Source organism: Salmo salar, chromosome ssa16, assembly GCF_905237065.1.
Source record: "Salmo salar chromosome ssa16, Ssal_v3.1, whole genome shotgun sequence".
NCBI lineage: Eukaryota > Metazoa > Chordata > Actinopteri > Salmoniformes > Salmonidae > Salmo > Salmo salar.
In genome coordinates, this window is record NC_059457.1 from 70,462,064 (window position 1) to 70,481,014 (window position 18,951).

Here is an 18,951-nt window from a genome sequence, read left to right on the forward strand (position 1 = left end):
CTTCAGTCTTAAGTACCCTGGAGCGACCTGTTATCTCTTGACCCATAAAGATCCACAGTGTAAAAAAAACCAAAAAAAAACTCAAAGCTGGCACTGAGTTGTAAACAAATGTCCCAAGGTGTCTCTCTTTGTTTTGAATGTTTCATGCTCACTGGTTTGGGGAATGTGAATGCATGCGTATGGTGGTGGCACGCTCACATACACACACACACACACACACACACACACACACACACACACACACACACACACACACACACACACACACACACACACACACACACACACACACACACACACATGCATGCTCTGGTGTGGTTTGCCTCTGGACAACTGCATGTTTAGGGTGGTTATGCATGATGGTAATATCACCCCAAGTCAATGGATTGCGTGGCACTTCTGCCATGCAGGGCTCCAATACACAATGCCATCCAGCTGGTCAGTTCAGTGGAATATGTAGTGTCTCCTCTAATGCTGTTTGTGACACGTAGCCTTTTGTTTTCCAGCGGTTGCGAGAGAAGACATAAGAGGAAGGACTCAAAGTTGGACAGGGAGACGAGTTTGTGATCCATACCGGCATCGTCACCGCGAGGCGGAAAATAACTCATCTGACGTGCCACACTCGACCACCTCTGAACTGTGCTGCACCATACGTTCTCGTCATGTTAGACTGTGTGTGTGTGCAACTCATGTAAATCTTTTAGAAACAGTGTTACCCTATGGAGGAACCAACAAACATTAACTGTGATTATTTTCTATGTATGTCAATGTATGGTGATACCAGCAACAGAGGAAGCAAGGAATTCATATTATTATGTGTATCTACCCGTGGGTCAATTTATTACAGATGTAGGATCTTAATTTGAGCAAGTTTTCTACAGCAGGAAAATAATCCTGAAGTAACATGAAATGTGTGAATTATAATTAATGGACATTTTTGTAAGGGCTGAACATATTTTCATAAGGTAAAATCAAGTCTGAAATTTTTAGGTGAAAATTACAAAACTTCAGAAGCCTTTTTAAACCGTAAATACACTACAAGTTTTACAAGTATTTCTGCAACAGGGTGATCAAATTAAGATCCTACATCTGTATCAACCAAATGGTTTTTAAAGAAACTTGACTTTTTAATGAAATCGTTTGTATTTTGTATGTTTTTTTCTATTTTTTCAACATAGTAATCCTTAAAAAAATATCTATTACAATATACAATGAAAATCTTGTTAATGGAATAAGCAATGTGTTTTGTTTTGTAATTTGACATCACTATCGGGTCTGTGCACTTAATGATACGAAAACAGTATACTGTGTATGTATCAAATTAAAGTGTTAAATGTACACATTTTTTTCTTGAATGCTCATTTGTAAAATTTTCACTGACATTTTCCTGAAGATTTGTTGATAGTATTTCTTTCTCCATTACAGTGTGGAGGCAGGTTAGGGTTATATTTCAGGCATTGCGGACCATTACATTCCAGTTAGCATAGCAGCATAACCCTGCCATTCTATACCTATTGGTAATGTGATTCCTATAGGGTTTTAACCATAGACTTACAAAGAACATCATGTAGTAATTTATAGGATCTCTGGTTTTAACGATCTTATTGTCTGTGAAGTCTTTAGATGACCGTGTAGAGATGCAGTGCCTTCAGAAAGTATTTACACCGCTTGACTTTTCCCACATTTTGTTGTTACAGCCTGAATTTAAAATGAATAAAATGTAGATTTTATTTGTCTATTTGCCTACACACAATACCCCATAATGTCAAAGTGGAATTATATTTTTTGAAATTAACAAATGAATTCAAATGAAAAGCTAAAACGTATTGACTCAGGGAGTTGAATACTTATCTAATCAAGATATATTACTGTTTTTTTCCCCTCATTTTTACAGATGTTAGAATTTTATTCCAATTTGACAGAGTATTTTGTGTAGCTCTTTGACAAAGACAAAAAAATGACAATTAAATCAATTTTAATATCACTTTGTAACACAAAATATGGGAAACGTCAAGGGGTGTGAATACTTTCTGAAGGCACTGTATGTGTACGTGTGTTCCACGGGCATACAAATGTGTTTTACCGGCATAATGTTCCAGTCACCCTGTCGCTACGTTATGTGATATCTTCTCCTGCATTCCAGTTTTGTTTGACACCTACAAAGTGATGTTGTGTTCTGATTCTGAACTACCAGTAACTGCATTTAAACACCTGCACAAAGGTGAATCAAACTTAGCAGTGTCTTTCTGCAGGATGTTGTGGTTAATTGATAGAAATGCAATAATGGCTTTGTGAGAAAGGGCAAAATGTAATCAAGTGAAGACTCTTAACGATGTTCAATACATAGTATATTTTATTCATGTGTAAAATGTTACTAATATGTTACTAAAAACGTTGAATTGGGGTGACCGAAAACTTGTGGTTTTTATGTTGTCGACGTCTATCCCATTGTACTGTGTTGTGATGGACTTTACTTATTAGAGAAATAATAATGGGTCAATATCAAATTTTGGCCACTTGTAGAAATCTGCCTTAAAATGTAGTATTGATAGCTGAAGACAAGTTTATGTTTAAGAGTTTATCGACTCATCTGTGTAAAATGATCAGTTCAGATATTTGTTGTTCTATTATAAATGTGATTTGTTATACGAGAGAAAGGGAGAGAAATGTACGAAACAATAAAGTGACTGAAACATCCTTTCATTTGGTGAACGTTCATAGCTTGGCCATCAACTTCGGTTCGAGATTAAATGATACCAACACTCATTAACCCCTAACGACATCACAGTTCAAATCGGCAATGACATTACCTCCTTTTAATCTGCTCCAATAACGTGCCTCATATACAGTGCTCTCCACAGTCTCAATAAAGGAACCGGGCCCCTATCCTTGGCCTTTGAGGAGCTGGGTGTCCTCTTCCTTTGGGGTGAGGTACAGGCTGGAGTTGTCAGCCCAGATCTCGCCCCCCCCCCCCCACACACACCCACTGGGATGTAGCGGGTGTGGGTCAGCTCCTCTGGGTCCCTCACTAGCCTCCACTGACTTGTACTACATGGTGTACGACGTGTAACTGCAGTCTTTTTTAAATGCATGTGGTTGAGGTTTCTGTTCTGTGTGTGTAATGACTGCATACACATCACAGGAGGTTGGTAGCACCTTAATTGGGGAGGACAGGCTTGTGGTAATGGTTGGAGCGGAATCAGTGGAATGGTATCAAATACATTGGTTTCCAGGTGTTTGAAGCCATTCCATTTGCACCATTCCGGTCATTAAGAGCCGTCCTCCCCTCAGCAGCCTCCTGTGAATACTCGTTATATGGTATGTGAGATTGTGTGTGAGACTGTGCACTCTCTTGCCCGCATGCATTTGTGCATGCTATCCCATGCCATGCATCCAGTACTTCCTTCTGCCTGATTTTGTGTGTGTGTGCGCGCGTTTGTCATCTCAGGCCTTTCCTCCAGTACTGTACCTGATCCTGTGTGATCCAGCTCTCCTCCAGCTTGTTTGCGTGCTGCTGACACAGCATTATAGCCTTGATGAGGATGGCGTTAGCCAGGGCCTCGTGGCCCGCCAGCACGTACATGTAAGCTCTGAGGTGCAGCACCCGGGTCGCGTACATCTTGTTGGTCGAGTGCTTCCGGTTGAACTCTGAAGTGCTGCATAAGAAACACTATGGCTGTTAGGACAGTTCCAGGGAAAACATTTATAATATGGCTGTGACTTTTCTGAAGGTACATCTTACACAGCTGTGTGTGTGGGTATGGGCATGTGAAGGCACGTCCGAATGTGAGCGTGTGCATGAACCTGTTCATGCATACATTTTAGTCATTTAGCAGGCGCTCTTATCCAGAGCAATTAGTGTTAAGTGCCTTGATCAAGGGCACATCGGCAGATTTTTCAACTAGTTGACCCAGGGATTCGAACCAGCAACCTTTCGGTTTCTGGCCCAACGCTCTGAACCGCTAGGCTAACTGTCGCTAGGCTAACTGTCGCTAGGCTACCTTCTGTGTGCTCTGGTTGATGGCTTTGATGTGTTCGTTGTGCTCCACCAGGGCCTTCCTGAACAGCAGCACCTGACACTCTAGGAACATGACCACGCCGTGGATGGAGTGAATGGATGAGGGAGCCTGTTGGGTCACTCCACAGGCCTTGGTGTAGAAGAAACAGGCCTTCTCCCACTCACACAGACGGGCATGCCTAGGCTGAACGGGATGGGGAGACACACACACACAAGATGGTAGGGTGGACTAGAGTATAGCTTCGGGCTGCATTTTGAAAGGCACAACATTGTAGAACGTTCAGCTAGAAATATGTTATGTAGAACAGAAATGCCTCTCTGGCATGTAGAGAAAAGAATAATGTAGGCTCTATCCATAACATTTCTATCAGTGCACTCACCACAGAGCCAGAGCAGAGTAGAGGTTCATCATCAGACTCGTGTCAGCCACCAGGTTAGGGTCTGACTGGGTCTCCTCCACAAAGGTGTAGCACTCCTCAAACGGATGGAAGGCAAAGCGTGGAACACACACCATGAGACCCAACGTATAGTAGTGGTCGTCTGTAGTTCAGTTAGTAGAGCATGGAGCTTGCAATGACGGTTCGATTCCCGGGACCAACTATACGTAAAATGTATGCGCGCATGACTAAGTCACTTCGGATAAAAGCGCCAATTAAATGGCATTTATAATTACTATACATTAGTTCCTTAACTAAGATATGTCACGTGGAGATTGTGTCCCACAGGGATGCAATATCAAACTTGCCTGAGTACAGCAGGAAGTCAAAATGAAGTAGCTGGTGAGGATCAGGCCCTCCATGCAGTCAGGCAGCTCAACACAGGTTCCACACAGCATCCTTTCATAGATCTTACACTGGTTGTCCAGAGCACTCAGCTGACACTACTGGAAGTAGTCGATGCACGGGAAGATGGTCTAGAGACAAAGGAGGTATGTCTGAGTGAGAGGGATGTTGAAGAGTGTATGGGTGACTGTATACCGGGGTTCCCCAACTGGCGTCCTGCGGGTGGTTTTATTTGGCCCACCCAAGTTTTCGGAGCCAAAAAATGTTTTATTGTTTGACAGACTAAAAACGCCAGGAAATCAGCGGCAAGTGATTTTCCCAGGTATTCACACTCATTATAGAGAGAAATGTGATCGTACACAAACATAAGCAAGGTTTGAAATTATGTTTTAGTCAAACATTATACTGTATCTGTTAGGGCTTCTTGCGGTCATTTTGCAGTCTACAAATTATTTGTAATTACTGTCTGTTTCCGGCAACCCCGACCGTCCGAAATTGTAATGCGGCTTAATCTAGTTGATGATCCCTGCTGTATACTCCCTCTCTTAAGGATGGAAGACATAGAAAATAATGTCAGAAAATCTATATTTCCTGAATGGTGTCTCTTTCTCCTCTCTCCACCCTCAACACACTGAACCGTGTTGTGTTTAAGATTTCCACTGACCGAACAAACTTGTTTACCGAGCTTGTCTGGGTCTTCTGACTCCGACAGGATGTTGATGAGCATCTGCGTGGTGATGGTCGTCATGCGCATCAGCGATATTGGACTCATTCATCACCTATTTATTTCCTCCCCTATATTTGTCAGTTCCCTTTCTCTGTTCCCTGCTGCTGAATTAATTGTTTTAATGTCTGTATTATTAGTTTGCTGATGCTGTTACTGTCTCGTTCCATGTCTGTTCTTTATTAAATGTTTTACTCCCCGTACCTGCTTTGTCTCTCCAGCGTCATCCATGTGACAGAATGAAGCATTGGGGAGTACTGGCGTTCCGGTTGGTGGTGACATCGGCTCTGGGTCATCGTCGATGGAACCGGGGGTGCCTAGCCAGCTAGTCGGGCTACCACACCCTAGCTGGCTCGAGAGGTTTCCTTGCCCCGGTTGGCTCGGATGGCGCCCATCCCACGTTGGGCCTCAGCCTGATCGTCATTTATTGTTCTCCCAGCCGGTCCATTTTTTTTTGGGGGGGTGACGTCGGGGTGGATTCCGCCACCGATGGAACCAGGGGTGCCTAAGCCAGCCCGTCAGGTTTCCACGCCCTGGCTGGCTCGAGAGGTTTCCTCGCCTCGGTTGGCTCGAAGGGTTTCCATTCCACGTCACACTCCACTGGTTCTTCGGGCTCCCTCTCTGCAGCGGGATCGACAGGTGTCTTGCCTCAGCCGGATTGTCGGGCTTCCATTGCCTCAGCCAGCTCACCAGGCTCTCACGCTCCTACCGGTTCATTGGGCTTCCACGCCCCAACTGGCTTGCCCAGCCGGTTCGCCCATGTGGGATGCCGGGTGGTACCCCTAGAAGGGGTCACGTCTGCTCCCGCTCCCCCCCCCCCGGCGCTTGAGGGCGCCAGGCTGCCCTGCATCAAGCGCTTCTTCCATCTAACCTGGACTCATTCATCACCTGGTTATTTCCTCCCCTATATTTGTCAGTTCCCTTGCTCTGTTCCCTGCTGCTGCATTGTTTTTTGTCTGTATTATTAGTTTGCGATGCTGTTACTGTCTCGTTCCATGTCTGTTCTTTATTAAATGTTTTACTCCCCGTACAATGTGACAATTATATTATTAGTAGGCCTATAGATATGCCTGAACAGAAAACATCCTTAATGATTTTTGTGTTTTATTTATGAGTCATTTCTATCAAATAAGACTAATGAGATGAGGTTCTATTGTGTTTGGGGGCAGAATACAGGAACCCTGTACTACACCTTTCAATGTCAGAGAGATGGGAACTTCGTGGAATTTGGCAGCTTCTCCAACAAAACAGACTAAAGCACGGTCGACAAAATGGTCCAGGGCTGTGATCTTGCGGGATTTCAACATGGATGCCTTGGGTGGCCCTGCAACCTTACAGTGTTTCACAAACTGGGAAACCTGCCACTCATATATTCTCAGCCAACAGGTCTGTCTGTTTCACAGACGAGGGTTTTAATAGGCCGGGAGACCTGCCACTCAGACATTTTCAGCCAACAGATCCATCTTCCTACCCAGCGTTCCGGCCCTGGCGTCCTCCTCTTGTCCCACCTGGCTGGGTTTGGAGCAGTGTACCACCAGGGTGGGCTCAGGGAACAGGATGTCTACGTCTTTAGCCTCATCCTCCTCCTCCACCTCCTCCATCACGATCAGATTGCCCAGATTACAGACTCTTCAAGAGCTCCTCGCAGTAGTATGGAACTCCATGGCTTCTCTCCAGCAGGAGCCTATAAAACAGATTACGCTTTTAATTTATACGTATGTTTTTATAAGGTAACTATGGCTTCTTCTGTGAGATATTCATGTACTGAGACAGTGACAGCCTTAGAATGAGTCTTCAAAAAATAGCTATACAGCTGACAAGCCAATTCAAAAGTGTACATTTAAATAAATTATTTTTTACTTCCTCTGGATAACGATAGTTCAGTTTAGTTTAAGTATTCACAACAGGCCCAATTCCCAAGCCATTGTCTTTGAGGAGTCTACGGTCGAATGCTTATATTTGTCCTGTTTCACTGCATGTACAAGTGGGTAACCTGAACGTGTGTGAGGTGTGAAACTCCCAACTCCCGAGACACCCTCGGAGAGTCCATATGTATAATGTATGTATATTCACACACTGTGTGTGTGTGCGTGTTTGTGTACACGTACAGTTCCACCTCGCTAGGAATGCGGACCACCCCTAGGATCTGGCAGGCTAGCTGGGCGATGACGGGGGGGCTCCAGCCCAGGCAGGTTAAGGTAGAGGGTCCGGGGGTCCTTAAGCTCCGGGAAGGGCCCACTCTGACTGGTGTGGGGGATGAGGGCGATACACACCAGAACCGAGGCTCTTTCACACACTTCGAGCAGGAAGGCCAATGAGGCTTGAGCCACAAAGTGATCCTGGTCCAGCACGTATGCACACGACTCGTCCTCGGCGAACTGGACAGACCACACACACGTAGTTATCATGAATCAATTGAATTCTAAGTAATCAAACAATCAATTGCCACCTAAGTCATGTTTTTACATCATCCACGTTATTATCTTCCACAGTACATTGCAAAACAACTCCAGAAAGTAGTTCCTCATCTTCTTGTTTTTCATTTGACTGTCCCTGAGTGACATCCTTAGACACAGCAAACTAAAAGCATAGAACAGATCATACAGAAAAGACCCATCTACCCTCGTTAGCTACTACGAAACAGAACAATAACTTTCAGAAAAGGAACGTTCAGAGATCCCACCTACCTTGACTAACAGGATATCATTGAGAAGGAAGAGGTTCTGCCTCATCTTTGGGTCTAGGATCTTGGAGAGGAGGACACTCTCTCGCTCGGTATGACATGACGATGGCCAGTAGGGTCTGGAGAGCGTAGTTGGACTGTTTGATGTCCGTCTTGGCCAGCTCAAACGAGATCACTCTGAAAGATAGGAGACAGAAGAAATGCTTTCCAATCCCCTGTTGTTGACGTCCATTTTTCTTTGTCACTACTGGGGTTCACTTACGATGAAATTAAATGACCACAGCTTGGGATATAGCACATATTTGTTGTATTATCAACTAGTCTGGTGTCAGATCTGTTTGTGCATTTGGCATGACAATGACCATCGTAGTTGCCAAGACCTGATCTGGGACCCGGCTAACTAACAGTTGGCACTGACCTGACTCCATCCTTGGCTGTTCTGTATACCACCTCAGCCATCAGGCAGCTCTTGCCATAGCCAATAGGCCCCTCGTAGATCAAAACATTGTTGTAGTTCTTGTGACCGGGCAGCCCTGGCCTCCAAGAAACCCTTCAGCATGCTGGAGTACACTTCAATTTCTTTCTCTTGGCCCATGGAGCATTTGAGCTCAACATATCATTCAAATCAATGTGATCTTCCACGATGAATGCATGTCATTCATAATCATCAATACTTGAGTAAACTCATCCAAAAGAGGATATCCCTCCTCTCTCTCAATGGACATAGGTGCTTTACCAACAGTTCTGGAGATTAGATTTTGTTTAATAAGCATGTATGAACCTTCATAAGTTCTTATTACAATTGCAATATGTCTCCCTATGTAGCATTTCAATACAAGAAAGCCACAACAATACACTTAATTATCTAACATGACAATAGTACAGTGCTCAATATGAAAGTGAGTATGAGTCATGAGTTAATGGACTATAAATGATGTCGGTCACATCAGATGGTCACATCTGATGTTTATTGGTCATGAACTGATATAGGACTCCAGGGTTCTTGACTCCCTTCATGGCTTTCTTGGGCAGCTCGTTAAAATAAAACGGGGGCAGTTTTGAGTAGTAGCAAGTCACGCTGTCACATGACACCACCCCGGGGTAGTGCATCATCAGCCGTGCCGCCAGGTTCACCTTACGACCAATCACTAACAGCAAAGGACACAGAGATAGAGTTCAAAGTTCGTAGGTCAAACTGGTAAAACTTGTACAAAATCTGAACATAAAAGTATGTGAGTTAAAATAATATAAAAGGGGCTACAACAAGTTATAGTAAGGTGGCAGTGGCAAAGCACAGTTCCACCTGAGAGTTCAAGTGTCATAAGCGTCGTAAGAATTAGACCAAGGTGCAGCGGGTAAAGTGCTCATCTTCTTAATTTATTAGAAATAACACTTAAACAAAAGAAACAAACGACGAAACAGTCCCATAAGGTGCACAGACTATACAGGAAATAACCACCCACAAAACACAAGTGAAACAAACCTCAACTAAATATGGCCTCCAATTAGAGACAATGACAACCAGCTGCCTCTAATTGGAGGTCCTACCAAAAACCCAACATAGAAATAGAAAAATAGATTTAAACATAGAAATAGAAAACATAGAACCTAAACCAAAAACACCAAAACAAACACCCCCTGCCACGCCCTGACCAAACTACAATGACAAATAACCCCTTTTACTGGTCAGGACGTGACATCAAGAGGATGTCAAGGGGATTGTTCCTGTGTATTCATGCCTCACTGGATGTCCTACTACACCACAGAACATTGGGCCTGTGGTTACTCCAACAGAGACAGTCCTGTTGGACAACATTGGACCTTTTGTTAACTAACTATACAACATGTTGCACTCAAGTGTAATACAGATGTAGGATCTTAACTTGAGCCAGTTTGCTAGAGCAGGAAAAAAGTCCTGTAGCAACAGGGAATGTGAATTATTATGTGGATTATAATTCATAGACATTTTTGTAGGAGTTGTTCATAAGGGAAAATCAAGTCTGAAATTTCAAAGTGGAAATTACAAACTTCAGAAGCCTTTTTAAACCTCAAATACACTACAAGTTTAAAATGTCCTGCAACAGGGTGATCAAATTAAAATCCAACATCTGTAGCTTGATAAAAAGTAAAGGCATGTGGTCCTAGAATATTAGGCTGAAATGGGCCTTACTTGAGGTTGGGGATCTCTTTCTGGCAAAGGTCATGTACTCCATAGGCAGCCTGTAAGGCGTGGGCACACTTATCTTCCCGCTTGTCCCCAGGGAGCCCAAACAGACAGAGGAAAGTACAGCCCTGCAACAAACTCCTTGTTATTTAAAAACATACAGTGGGTTTGACTGAAGAAGAAAGTCTTCGTGAGTGCCCCCTTTGTTTCTGTTTCTTGTTAATTGTGTTTGTCGTTTTTCTCATTGCCACCGGGAACAGAGAACTGCTGGGGTGTATTCATTAGTTCACAATTTATCAAAACGTTTCGCAACAAAGTGTTTCTTATTGGACAAGTTCAGGTTAGTCCCTCCCCGTTTCATCCTGTTTGCTTTCATTTGGTTCCTAGTGAATAAACTCCCAGGATTCCACCTTGAATGAACCACTAACTGACCTTGTCGAACATGAACACTTTGTTGACCCTCCCGTGGTGCTTGACTATCTGCTGACCGATGCCAATGGCAGCCTGGTGGATGGTCATACACTGCTCCTGGTCACTCTCTCCTCCCCTGAACTGCATGTTGACAAACACTATGGTGGCCAGACGCATTTCAGACAGATACTCCAGAGGCTAGTCGTCATCTGTCTAATGAGGGAGGAGAGGTCAGAATAGAAAACCATGGCTATGTTCCAGTGACCATACTAGCATACTTATTAGAATGTTTGCTCAATTCTTAATTCTAGGTAAGTAGTAGTGTGGACATTAAAACAGAGCGTACATTTATACATTCACAAATACATGATTCTGATTTTGAAAAACGGACAACTTTTGCTATTGTAAATAAAGAGGACGGTAGTAGGTAGGTTCTTACCTTCTGCAAAATCGTTTTCATTATGTACTTCTGTAAAGTTTTCTCAAGCTCGGCGTTTGACATCAGTCGAGATGCTCTCCTCACACAATCTGTAGACCAAAAAAACGACTGGTTAGGATGTTACAACACAATCATGCAAGTAGAAATATCACAGGCTGATATCTAGCTACTTTCTTTACTGTACCTCTTGTCACTTTTTCATGCTCTACAGATGTTCCTATTGCATCCTGGTACTTCTCAAGAGAAAAACTGGGCTCTCGCTTGATGTATCGCACCTGCATTGAATGACACTATTTACATACAGTCATCTAGCAACCACCCGCCTACTTGAAACTACATTCGTAGCTGTATCCATTAGAGGTCGACCGATTATGATTTTTCAACGCCGATACCGATACTTGGAGGGCCAAAAAAAGCCGATACCGATTAATCAGCCAATTTTTTTATTTATTTGTAATAATGACAATTACAACAATACTGAATGAACACTTATTTTAACTTAATATAATACATCCATAAAATCAATTTAGCCTCAAATAAATAATGAAACATGTTCAATTTGGTTTAAATAATGCAAAAACAAAGTGTTGGAGAAGAAAGTAAAAGTGCAATATGTGCCATGTAAGAAAGCTAACGTTTAAGTGCCTTGCTCAGAACATGGGAACATATGAAAGCTGGTGGTTCCTTTTAACATGAGTCTTCAATATTCCCAGGTAAGACGTTTTAGGTTGTAGTTATTATAGGATGTAACGGCCGTCGTCAGATTGAGACCAAGGTGCAGCGGAGGATGTGTTCATATTAAGGATTTTAATAAACGAATGAACACTATACAAAAAGAAACCACAACAAGGAATGACAGCCAAACAGTCCTGTCAGGATTAACAAACCTAGACATCAAATCAAATCAAATGTATTTATATAGCCCTTCGTACATCAGCTGATATCTCAAAGTGCTGTACAGAAACCCAGCCTAAAACCCCAAACAGCAAGCAATGCATGTGAAAGAAGCACGGTGGTTTGGGAAAAACTCCCTAGGAAAAACATTCACCCACAACATTCACCCACAAACCCCAAAGGAAAAACAGACTGCCTATGTATGACTCTCAATCAGCAACAACGATCTACACCTGTTCCTGATTGAGAGCCATACACGGCCGAAACAAAGAAAACCACCAACATAGAAAAAGAAACCTAGAACGCCCACCCATGTCACACCCTGGCCTAACCAAAAATAGAGAACAAAAAACCCTCTCTATGGCCAGGGCGTTACATAGGAATTATAGGGCTATTTCTCTCTATACGATTTGTATTTCATATACCTTTGACTATTGGATGTTCTTATAGGCACTTTAGTATTGCCAGTGTAACATTATAGCTTCCATCCCTCTCCTCGCTCCTACCTGGGCTCGAACCAGGAACACATCGACAACAGCCACCCTCGAAGCAGCGTTACCCATGCAGAGCAAGGGGAACAACCACTCCCAAGTCTCAGCGCGAGTGACATTTGAAACGCTATTAGCGCGCACCCGCTAACTAGCTAGCCATTTCACATCGGTTACACCAGCCTAATCTTGGGAGTTGACAGGCTTGAAGTCATAAACAGCGCAATGCATTGCGAAAGCTGCTGGCAAAACGCACGAAAGTGCTGTTTGAATGAACGCTTACGAGCCTGCTGGTGCCTACCACCGCTCAGTCAGACTGCTCTATCAAATCATAGACTTAATTATAATATAATAAACACACAGAAATACGAGCCTTAGGTCATTAATATGGTCGAATCCGGAAACTATCATCTCGAAAACAAAACTTTTTTTTTTCTTTCAGTGAAATATGGAACCGGTCCGTATTTTATCTAATGGGTGGCATCCCTAAGTCTAAATATTCCTGTTACATTGCACAACCTTCAATGGTATGTCATAATTACGTAACATTCTGGCAAATTAGTTCGCAACGAGCCAGGCAATGAACGCAAGTAACTAAATATGCAGGTTTAAAAATATATACTTGTGTATTGATTTTAAAGAAAGGCATTGATGTTTATGGTTAGGTACATTTGTGCAACGACAGTGCTTTTTTTCGCAAATGCGCTTGTTAAATCATCACCCGTTTGTCGAAGTAGGCTGTGATTCGATGAGAAATTAACAGGCACCGCATCGATTATATGCAACGCAGGACACGTTAGATAAACTAGTAATATCATCAACCATGTGTAGTTAACTAGTGATTATGTTAAGATTGATAGTTTTTTATAAGATAAGTTTAATGCTAGCTAGCACCTTACCTTGGCTTCTTGCTGCCCTCGCGTAACAGGTAGTCAGCCTGCCATGCAGGCTCCTCGTGGAGTGCAATGTAAGGCAGGTGGTTAGAGCGTTGGACTAGTAACCAGAAGGTTGCAAAAACAAATCCCTGAATCCCCCCTGAACAAGGCAGTTAACCCCCGTTCCTAGGCCGTCATTGAAAATAAGAATGTGTTCTTAATCTGACTTGCCTAGTTAAATAAAGGTATCGGCAAATCGGTGGTCAAAAATACCGATTAACGATTGTTACGAAAACTTGAAATCGGCCCTAATTAATCGGCCATTCCGATTAATCGGTCGACCTCTAGTAACCATCTATCCATCCACCCCCCCCCCCCCCACACACACACCTTCACGGCTCTCTCATTCTCTATGGGGTCAATGGCGATGTTGTCCCTCTCACATAGTTCCCAGGTGTTAGGTGACAAGATGATTGTCCTGGCCACCGCCAACCCCTCTGCCAGCCGCACCTTGTCCACTGCCTGGGCCAATCACCACAAAGTACTGACTGATCTCATCTCCTACGATCACCTTGGAGAGCTTCCCAGCAGATATATCTTGGGACAGCAGAGGATAAAGGGTATCATATTTGAGGTTCTAGTTGCCTATGAAGTCAAGTGTAGCCGGATAATCAAGGCACAAATTCACACAGCGTAGAGTACTGATCTAGGATCAGGTCCCTTATTCAAATCAAAATGAATTCAAATTGTATTGGTCACATACGCATATTTAGCAGATGTTATTGCAGGTGCAGTGAAATGCTTGTGTTCCTTATGATTTTAAAGGAAAAACTAATCCTAGATCTGCACTCTTTGTGAATACGGGCCCTGGTGTTATAACACAAACATGTCTCTCGGCCTGTATGAGACTCAGACAAGCACCTATTTTAACTTTCAGCTCCCGGACTCCACACTGGACCTAGATGTTGAGGCTGCATTTGACCACCAGGAAGATTACTTCACTGAGCTGGACCCTCTCCACCGTCCATAGAGCCAAGATGGCATCGCCTGTGATTAAAAGTTGTTTAGCCATGACGAGTAGAAAAGTACTGTAGCTAGGAATTGTGATCATGGTGAATCTTTGTCTTAAAGCTGAGGGAAGACTATTGTTACCTGCATAATTCAGAATATCTCCCCCCAGCATCAAGGATATCTGAAATACAGGCAACAAACATTGCTTGGTAATTGTTTTTTTTAGACTAACTTAGTCTAAGTTAAGTTAACTAACGGTACATCAGGTTAGATTGATATTGTATTGCTTTAACTTAATGAAACCACAGCTAATTTCCACAATGTAGCTGTTGAGTGTGCGTGTCAACTCGTCTGCTCCATAGCCTTTCTTGCTACTCAAACGGAATTTCTCAGTCAGATTAGTGAAGCCTAAAAAAGATACAAAATGGATTAGTTGACTTCTAGCTAGTGGGTTAGCAAACGTTAGCTAGCTAGCTTTTAAATGTAGATGGAAATGGGTTGTCCAGCTCATGTTAGCTAGCGAGATAGCTAATGTAGCTAGCTACTGAGATTAGCTTGCCCGATACATCCGCGACGAGAAGGACTCCATGAAAGTTCTCCGCGTAGGGGGTATCGATAGTGAAGGTGTTGTAGACAACAAGACCAGGTACATGGGCAGCTATTTTGCTTATTTTGTACGAGTCCTCTATCTCACCCTCTCCCTTTATCCAACCCATTTTAGCTGTAGTGTAGGGGCATCATGTTTTTCCGTTGAGCAAATTTGAACGGCCGTTTTTTTCCGTGAACGTTTTAGAATTCAGCTGTTCACTACAAACTCTGGTTAACCAATTCAAAAAGAAGTAGCTATTATAAGTATTTTTTTTATACCAAAAAATGACGTTATTTGAATGCCATGCATTTCGTTTTCAGAACCATGGACAGAGCTTCTTTGAGACGCAAAACTACAGTTGCTCAACTCTAGTCTAGTACATAAACTACTATCATTGGCACAACAGTTGAATGTTATTTCAGCACCATGAACTGAAATAGTTTAGGATTCCATTGGTATGGATGCACGGCGAGTCAAAAACATAGTACAGCAAACACAATGAAAGAGTTTAATTTTGCAGAGCAGGTTTTGATACATATGGGATAAAAACCAAATTCACACAAATGTTACCAGATAGTTTTGCACATTATATCTGAGTTTTTACCATGTTCCCTTTCTTTCAACATTACAAATATAGAAAATAATGTTAATTTATAGAAAAATATTTGTATAATTTGACAACTGACCTGATGCATTATGCACCACAAAGTTAAGGAAGAATACATGATCTGTTTTTTTGTATCACATAATGTAGAGTAAACAATCTAAGTATTTCCAACATTGTATCAACATTACAACAATGCTAAGCAGTATGGCTTTTTAGTATGGCTTTTAGTTTTTGTCAAGGCTTATCATTTGTCGCACAGTATCCAAGTTTCTCTTGAACAAGGAAGCGTTTGTCTTCTTTCAATGATCTTCTTGACGTTTGTTACTGAAATAAACAAAAAAACAAATTATCAATCTGTGACACCATACAGTAACATAGTTTAGTGGGAGAGAGAAAGATACAGAGAAAAAGAGTGTGACAATAAAACACTATTGATCAAATATTGATGTAGGCAAGACACTGCATTTACAAAGTTGTCTAAAATGGCACCATATGCACTCGTTTTAATCAGAGCCTTGGTGGACTATATAGGGAATATGGTGCCCTTTCATACAGCTTCTGGTTGTGTTCTGATGTTTACCTTTTCCCTGACGTTTTGGAGGTCATGACCCAGAGTAAATACTCTTTGGCAGCCAAGCTGTCTAGGACCTTGTTCACGTCGCTGGTGAAGCTCCCATCTACATGTCTTCTGCTCATTGGACCATTCCTGCTCTCCTCTGCAGATCTAGGTACAGTACACAAGATAACACACACTTGTCAGTGGTTCCAAACCCAATACTTCCACACACAATACTACCACACACAATACTTGCACACCCAAAACTTCTACACAAAATACTTCCACACTCAATACTTCTGTACCCAATTACCAACCACGCTGGGTTCAATTTTTAGTCGGCCGAAGCAAGAATACACATTTTCTTCAGGAAATGTACCCTTTTCTAGTTGCGCCTTGTGACTATTGGATGATTTCGGAAGTAGTGATCTGTAGCTGTAGTCATTTGTTGTGCATTAGAGGACACCTTTGTTCCCTGAACAGGTGTTTATGCACACAGCAACTGTGTGATACGCTCTCTTCCAATTCAGACAACACAGTCATCCGAGGGGCAAATATCAATAAATGTATCAATAAATGCAGAGCATAGTTTAATGGGATTTATTGGGCACGACCACATGAAATGTCAACACAGGCCTTAAGAAAGCAGAAAGCAACGGTGCGGCAATGGATAAATTAGCTAAGTTGTTGATTATCTTTTCTCTCTCTCTTCTTCTTGCGTTAGACATGACACACAAGATGTTGGTACTGTAGGTTGAAGGGAAGCCTACTCTCGTCTGGCCCGTCCTGATTTGAGCCAGGAAACAAAGTCCTTGGCCGCCTGGTCCTGTAGGTAGGTGCTCACGTCGCTGGTGTAGGTCCCATCTGCATGGCGTTTGGATGGAGCACTAGATGGAGGTAGAGAGGAAATGGTGTGATGGATACAAAACTCCACTCAACCAATTATATTACTGTGAAATCATTCTGGCTCAGCTAAAATGGCCTCTGAGTTCTTATAACTGTTTTTCACTAACTTTGCTAGTAAAACACTCAAATATTGTATTTTAAGTGTATGTATTGATATAGAAGTTGAGGATAAGTTGATAATGAAAATGGATGGGTGGTATTAGTTTCAAAGTGATGAGTAGTGTTAATAACATCAAGATACTTTGTTTGACGTGGAAGTACTGTGTATATTAATATGTTGCTCAGTACATTACTGTCCTTTCTCTGTATGTACAAACAATGCCATAATATACATGGTGCTGTTGACAAAACATTTTGGGATGAAGTTTAAATCTGTAATATCTCCATCCAAATCTTTGATTGTTCAACTCAAGATATACAGCATTCATCACAGTAAAAGTTTCCAAAAGACTGAACTGTCCTGGTTCTCATTGAGAAAAATATATTATTATTTCTCCACCCCGCAGTATAATATCAGTCATAAGCCTAAAAATATATAATGTTACTCTGTTGAAACACTCACCCACTCCTCTTGGAGTTCATAAGCCATTGAACAAAGTCCTGAGCCATCCTTTCTTCCTGGTATTTACTGTAGTCGTTAGAGAAGGTTCCCTCAGAATGTCTCTTCATGTTAGATACGCCCATCAAATCCTCCAATAGTGGGTCTGCTGTCTCTAAGCTACAGGAGAAGAAGAATCTTTAATGCTGAAATTATGCTGATAGATGCCTCATTATAGTCTAATTTTGATTGACAGTTGCTGTTGGATACATGTACATTATGTGTTAAACACTAGTCATTCCGTCTGTACTCTACGTTGATACTGTATATTGTGCGCTTTTTTCCCTATGATATGTTCTGAAAATATTTGTTAAAATATCCCATGGAAAATTGGGATCATTTCCCCCCCATGGAAAAATAACATTTTTGAGCTGTACCTTGAGTTGTCCTCAGCCTCTTGTAGAGGGACTTGCCAACTGCTCTGTACGATGACCAGGAGGAGAACACCAGCCAGGGAGTGGATGCCAAACATTGTGACCTGCAGACAGAACCACAATTGAGTAACTTAGCCGAAGACAGTCATGTACATTTTACATTGACAAGCAAAAGGCTCCATATCAATCCTATATCCATTGACAAAATCAAAGGTTTTGTTCACAATGGAAAAACAAATCCAGTTTTGAAACAGATTTTCCTAAATCAATTAAGACGTGTCCTGGCTGCAAGAAACTCACCTGTTCCTGTTAATGTGCGGGTAGATGAGATGAAATGTGTGTCTGAGAGAGAGAGTCTGCTTCAGTCCTGGTTCCTTGTGGTTGTATCTTGGTGATCTGACTGGCTGTGGGGGTCTTATATAGCATGGCCATAAGGCCGGGTCTGCTCCGGTGGCCCAATCCTCTCTCTCTCCCACTCTGTTACACCCATTTGTTACTCTCAGTCCATTACACATAGGGCCCCGTTTGGTTGCAGTGGATTAACTCGCAAAGAAACGTCAGTTTAAAATGGAAGATGTGGCATTATCCATGCGAGAAAACAGCTGTCACTTAGGTGTAGAAATCAAACAAGATGACATCCTGTCAAATAGTGTATGTGTGTGTGTGTGTGTGTGTGTGTGTGTGTGTGTGTGTGTGTTTACTGTAAATGGGAAGCTGAGTCAGGGTTTGTGGATTATATTAACTATGATAGAATCAGAGATGGAAACTATTTTTGGGGTGTTTTTCCTTTGGTCACCCATTTAAGACAAGAACATTTCCATTGTGGGCCCTG

At 42.4% G+C, this 18,951-nt stretch overlaps 2 protein-coding genes and 2 pseudogenes across 4 annotated transcripts in view; 1 reads left to right on the forward strand and 3 right to left on the reverse strand.

The window, feature by feature from the left end:
* The window catches only part of LOC106574399 (sodium-driven chloride bicarbonate exchanger), a 51,750-nt gene extending 49,053 nt beyond the window's left edge, over positions 1–2,697 (forward strand). For all 3 annotated transcript variants that reach the window (XM_014150253.2, XM_014150254.2, XM_014150255.2), the window contains one exon: positions 507–2,697. In XM_014150253.2, coding sequence (XP_014005728.1) covers positions 507–567 — 61 coding nt within the window. In that variant the 3' untranslated portion in view covers positions 568–2,697. The remainder of the gene's footprint in view (positions 1–506) is intronic.
* Positions 2,695–5,025, reverse strand: LOC106574455 (adenylate cyclase type 10-like; annotated as a pseudogene).
* A 1,306-nt stretch (positions 5,026–6,331) lies between these two features.
* Positions 6,332–15,205, reverse strand: LOC106574452 (adenylate cyclase type 10-like; annotated as a pseudogene).
* Positions 15,206–15,572: 367 nt separating this feature from the next.
* Positions 15,573–18,618, reverse strand: LOC106574454 (glucagon-1). Its single transcript, XM_014150353.2, has 6 exons — positions 18,420–18,618; positions 18,123–18,223; positions 17,710–17,865; positions 17,012–17,128; positions 16,266–16,409; positions 15,573–16,009 (listed from the first exon to the last, which is right to left on the reverse strand). Exons 2-6 carry the CDS (start codon positions 18,215–18,217, stop codon positions 15,985–15,987), a joined length of 537 nt encoding a protein of 178 aa, XP_014005828.1. The 5' UTR covers positions 18,218–18,223; positions 18,420–18,618; the 3' UTR covers positions 15,573–15,984.
* Between the last annotated feature and the right edge of the window lie 333 nt (positions 18,619–18,951).